At 39.7% G+C, this 6,000-nt stretch overlaps 1 protein-coding gene across 2 annotated transcripts in view; it reads left to right on the top strand.

Moving 5' to 3' along the window:
• myrfl (myelin regulatory factor like) overlaps window positions 1-6,000 on the top strand; it is a 61,957-nt gene that overhangs the window by 17,391 nt on the left and 38,566 nt on the right. The window contains exons 3-7 of one of the 2 annotated variants that reach the window (XM_084407352.1): window positions 2,200-2,287; window positions 2,416-2,477; window positions 4,055-4,451; window positions 4,538-4,641; window positions 5,814-5,961. In XM_084407352.1, coding sequence (XP_084263478.1) covers window positions 2,200-2,287; window positions 2,416-2,477; window positions 4,055-4,451; window positions 4,538-4,641; window positions 5,814-5,961 — 799 coding nt within the window. The remainder of the gene's footprint in view (window positions 1-2,199; window positions 2,288-2,415; window positions 2,478-4,054; window positions 4,452-4,537; window positions 4,642-5,813; window positions 5,962-6,000) is intronic. The other variant, XM_084407353.1, reaches the window with a different exon arrangement.

The following is a 6,000-nucleotide window of genomic DNA, read 5'->3' as shown; positions in this document are numbered from 1 at the left end:
ACTTTATTTGTAAGAAACAGGCGAAAGAATTTACTAACTTTTCGAGACTGTTTCAGCACCTGGAGAGCTCTGTGAGTGTTTTCATAAAAGTATAATTTAAAAATGGTTCAAAGTCATCATACACAATGAATCCATGGGGTACCATTTCAAAATAAATGCAATATTTGAATTTTTTTAAATCAAACAATTCAGCTTACTTACCAGGCTACAGGTGAAGCAGCTCTTCTGCCAGCTGATCTCTCCTCGCCCCGTGCTGCTGCTTGCATATTTGGGTTAATTGGCATCGGCACATGCAGTTCAGCTTCACGCCTTCTAAAGTCCTGTAATCTGTCCTCATTTATGTCCAAGAGACATCCATGGTGTATAGGAATGTTATGCAACACACAACATGCCACAAAGAATGCTCCGACCTTCTGAGGGCTGTACTGTAATGTTCCCCATGACTTGTCCAAACACCTGAAGCGCATTTTCAGTATGCCAAACGTTCTCTCAATGACAGCTCGTGCTTTAGATTAAAAAACATTTCACTCGTTGTAGGCATGATATACAGAGTAATCGGCCATGTTTTTAATGGATAGCCATTTTCCCCTAACAGCCACCCGTCCAGGGGTGAGTCACCCTGGAAGACTGCAGGAATGACAGAGTTGGCCAGAATAAAGTAGTTATGGCTTGATCCAGAAAAATGTGTGTGTAAGCTTACATGTTGCATCGCAAATCACCTGGATATTGATGTAATGGGTTCCCTTACAATTAACATATCAAAGTGTTCTCTGAAGGGGCACGTAGTTGCACGTGCATGCAATCTATCGCACCCACAACCCCAGGGAACCCAAAGTTAGCCCAAAACTCCTATTTAACCCGATTTTGGCTACTGCATGTATGGCCGAACTTACAACATACACAAAAATGTAGTGCAGCAGTTATTTTAACAGCAACAGGGAGTGCATATGGGCAGTATGCATTTGTCTCTGGCCAGGAGATGATAGAGGTCTGTTACTGACTGGCGGAATAGGCGTAGCCTCTGGCGACACTCCACCTCAGACAGGGACAGATATGTGTACCTTGGCCGGTAGACCCTCTGCCTCCTCCGTCTCCCAATTCTTTGGTCCATCAGGTACTCCATTTGGCTGAACAATTCGAAAATACATTACTGATCAAATAAACTGACATTAGACTGTGGTCAAATAATTTGCCAATTTCATTCATCATTACTGCAAATAGGTAGGCTAATTCTGATACATGCAATGACTATCCATTATGACATGTAGGCATTTTTATATTAATGTACACAATAATAATCTTTTACATTTTAATCCTTTAATTTTTCATATTTAAAAATGTTTGTGTGCTGCTGCGCATCCCTGTGTGTGTAATAAGCAAAGTGTGCGTGCGTTGTGGACTGGCCTATATGCGCAAATTACTAACGCGCACTTTAAATAACAAAATATATATATTACATTGACTGTTGGTCAATGGCGCAGTCCATTTCAGTTGCCTCAAAATAGCAACGTGCCAACAATGTACCTGAACACACCTCGTTTTCAGACCAGCACGACCATGGGCGAACAGATGGGGGCGAGTGCATTTACTATTTAAACAACGTGGCGCAGGACATGAAAATGATAACTGCATCAGGCTGAAACTAGCAAAAAGCACTTGTGTCGCGCCTGATGCCGCATTGCGCTAGGTGTATGATAGGGCCCCTAGTCTCAGACGTAGAACTGCCTATATGGTGCAACAGGTACACAGGACTTAAGGTGCATTTTACGGTGTAACCGGCCCATGGTGCCGATATACAAACATACAAGATATACAAGTTACAACAGTCTGTAAGGTTGCTTGATGTTGAAAATATTCATTATGGTTAACTGAAGCTCATATGTGCTTACTTGTCTCGAGAGAACCAATGAATAAAATGAATTCTGTTCATCGTTTAAAGCAATCCTGTCTCTTCAGAAGACTTGTATTAAACCACTGGATTAATATGAATTATGTTTGCTATCTCTTTATATTTTGATGATGAACAAAAGTGCAACAGTATCAAGAAAGAATATAAATCCAACAGCAGAATGGTAGCATAACCCCAGAGCTCACTGCAGCATGAAATCCGGTCCTGAGCTGCTATAGCCCCTCATTCATCAAATTGATCACATTCAACAGGGGGGAAAAAGTATTTTTTACTCTTCTTTTTTTCATCAGGACAAGATGTGAGTGGGGTGTTGGAGAGTGCCGTGGTAGACACCAGTATTCTGGAGCAGTATTTGAGCAATGAGACAGATCCCACTTTGTGAGTTCTTTCAGATATTCTAATTAAAATATTTTCAAATAAAGTCCACTTAACCTCCTCTAAATGACACTTTGACACCAAACCATGTTTATTTGTTCATCTTAGTACACGTTTTTCTTATTTCTTAGCATGTTACCCGAGTCACCACCAGATTCAGGATCAGAACGTAGTTCTCCACCACAAATTCAAGGTGACTCTTCTCCTATCTAAAATCCCAACCTCAAAGTGATTAACTCTTTCCCCGCCCGTGTTTTTGAAAAAGTTGCCAGCCATTTTCTCAAAAGTTTCATGGCCCCCAGAATATTTAGTTGTATGAATATCTGACCATGCAATTTATCCAAACCAGACCCTTTGCTGCTTCCTCTTTTTTTCTTCTTTAAAAACAAACAAACTGTTTTTAACTGCTTCATGCATTCTCTTTTTTAAATCACACTTGAATATGTGTTGGTTTATTAAAAAAAGCAACATTTTGAACAAAAAGCTAAGAAAATCGCATTTTTGTCAAAGACTAAGTCTGGATCGGATTCAGAAGGATGATCAAAATATAGATGGAGTAGATCGAGTCCATCAACACACCCAAAGCTTGCACAGTCCTATACTTCGTCTTGGTTCAACATTTCATCAGTAAAGTTGGGCAGTTTTGATTTATATGCTGTTAACCTTGATGTTTTCTTTTACATAATATGCATCTGCTAACATATTCTATCGCTTGTTTCTGATTCTTTTTCGACCTGTGTTTTGATCGGGAGATTCTGTACTCTTTCAGAAGATGTGTAATAGTGTCCCCTACCGTCAAAACATGGAAAGCCGGAAAAAATCTGTCAAAATTCCGGGGAAGCACTGTTTAATTTTCGTCAATGGCGGGGAAAGAGTTAAAACACATTTGTTATCCACCTTATTTCTGACGAGCTTACTGCATTTTGAATTATGGATGGCACTTCCGGTTTGGGGAACTTCCATTCAAAAAAGACCGAAACGAATCATTTCAAATCATAAGGTTGCCCTACAAATAAAGCTTATCCATCAGTTTGACTGAATGAACTGTCAATTTTCCTTCATGTTTTATTTTTCGACTTCATGAGAATAACGTCACACTTGGTATTTTAACGTGACATGATATAACAAGAATATCTATGGCAAGAGCTATTTTCAGTCGCTGCATTCTGTAGAAGTATGAAAAAGGACAACATATACTGCACATTTGTGGTCTGTTCTCCCAATTTATTTGACGATATTCTCCATCAATAATTCACTGGAATGCACAAAGACTTTATCATTTTTCTCCTCAAATCCTAACATCTCTTTCCAAGTTTGTATTCACAGTTAAATACAATTTATTATCTGTCAAAATGATGGAAATCACTTTGAAGTTCACGCAATGCTGAAGTTAATGAACATTTTTGATTAAGGCAATGTATGTTACATAACGCAGATATATATTACTACAGTGATATTTAACCCATCCGTTATTGCTGTGGAAAGAATAGCGCTTTTGGGGTTATTCATGGTCTGCTAAAAGTACCTTTTTGATGCTTTTACTCTTTTAAATTGTTAATGTTCGATGGATGAAGGGTGAGTAGAATAATGTCATCTCATTGCAGTTTTCGTAAAAAAAAAGAAAAAAGAAAAACGTATTATTGTGTTTACAGAGCGAGCCTTTCACTGATTGTTCACAGCTTAGTGGAGGTTACACCCATAATTCGCACAAAGCGCCATGGGGCGTACGAATAAGGTGGATAGTCATTAAACTCTCTGTCTTTTCACCAGATTCCAGATGGTCTACTGAACAAAGCAGCCGGGACTCATATAGCCAATCAGAAGACTCCTTCCCTCCATCTTGTCCCTTTAAAGACATAAAACCAGAGCGCTGTGGTGGTGCAGGACTCATGTATGATGTTGGCAGAACCCATGGGAACATCAAAGCTAATTCACCTGCTTCGGTACCTCAGTACAGTCTCAACACAGCTGATAGTTACATACAGGCAACCATGTCCCATAATGCACCCATCCATGGTCTCCTGCAGTATACTCAGTGCTCACCGACGGGTCTTTCAGCGGGACATATGCCAGCTAATGCTGCTGCGGATTCTTCCTGTGTGCCCCACGCTATGCAACCAGAGACTGTGTACCCTTATATGCCCCCAAAACGCGACCAACATGTAGGGTAAGACACGTCTGCTGCATGTGCTGTTCTGCTTTGATATGCAGTTTATTCAGTATATTCACAGTCTGCAGTTCTTGCTTTAACAGAAATTTCTTACAAAAAAATAAGAAAAGAAGACGGTCAAACTCTTTTGAGGAGCACACAGAGCAGCACAAGGGCGCCGACCCGGTTTGGGCCAAACCGTCATTCTGTAAGTATTACATCATATGCAGAATATGAGTCCAATCTTAGGTGTTCATGGTGTATTTGCCAGTCTATACATGTTACTTTGTGGCATTACATCTTGCAATGTATTGGTCAGATCCAATGTAAAATGCTATAAAGTGTACATACTGTAAGGGTGCTTTCACACTAGCACTTTTGGTGTGCACCTGGGTTCGTTTAACATCACACTTCGGTTTGTTTGGATGAAATGAATACTATTTTCTGAAGTAAGATGTACACACGCAAAGTCTGCTTGTAAAATGGTGGTCTGGTTCATGTGAACAGTGCAGTTTGGTGCTTATATAAACATGATCATACTAAATTGTGGAAGTGAACCGCCATTGATGACGTGTGATTCGATAAAACTGTGTTTGTCTTGTCACTCACTTTTCTGACAACTGGTACTGATATACTGCAAGCAGAGAGAATGTATAGGCCTAACTCATGCCTGTTTGCCTTCAGAATATTCAATATACAGTAGCATTCCTGCTGCTCACACAGTAGAGCACAGCGCTAGCAAAACCAAGGTTATTGACTAGATAGAAAAAAAGAGATTAAAAGACAAACCAATATCTTTATTGTGAAGAGGCAATCACAGCGTTCTGCAGTGGTGACAGTGTAAAGACATTCCAATGAAAACATTCCTGTTAAGGCTACACTACACGACTTTTAAAACCAGAACAGATTTGTACACTAGGCATTTTTAAGATTTTTAACACTTGCAGAATTTGTAAATGTTACAGTTAAAAACTGGGCATTATGCACTAAACCAGACTTTGTTGTTCAAAACACAACAGTCTCACACAGAAACATGGCCTCGTTACTTGGTGACATACGACAAATTATGTGTTCCAAAGTTATTGGGTCATTCTGTAATTTATAGAATAAAACTATTTGTTTCAGTTTAAAGCGATTATTTATAGAATGATATATGTCAGAATATTAAACATGTTTTATATCCTTCGACTGGATGAAATATGAGTCTGTGCCCATTGTCTGTTAAATCTGTCAACTCAGACTCTGCAAAATTTGCACATTGTCTCTGACTCTCGGCAGCTAGCATAGACTTGTCCAGACTGAAATTAAGTCACGTAGTATATACCAGCCTATACATATCATTTTGTGACTTCCTTTGCTTAATGTCTGTGTTGTCTTCAGGTCCAGAGAGTGGATCATATGAAGCACAGTCTTATGACAGCGATGCTACTGGTGGAAGTCCAGCAAGCAGTGTGCACCAGCTGCTCACATGGGACCAGTATCAGCCCAGTCAGTGGTGCTCGCTACACAACAGCAGATCTGAAACGTTGTGAGTAGCTACCAAGACTTCCTAACCTGACGATTAATC

Source organism: Rutilus rutilus (genome assembly GCF_951802725.1).
Source record: "Rutilus rutilus genome assembly, chromosome: 4".
In the NCBI taxonomy this organism is placed as follows: domain Eukaryota; kingdom Metazoa; phylum Chordata; class Actinopteri; order Cypriniformes; family Leuciscidae; genus Rutilus; species Rutilus rutilus.
The sequence above is the reverse complement of the archived record's forward strand: the minus strand, read 5'-3'. Positions and strand labels throughout refer to the sequence as shown.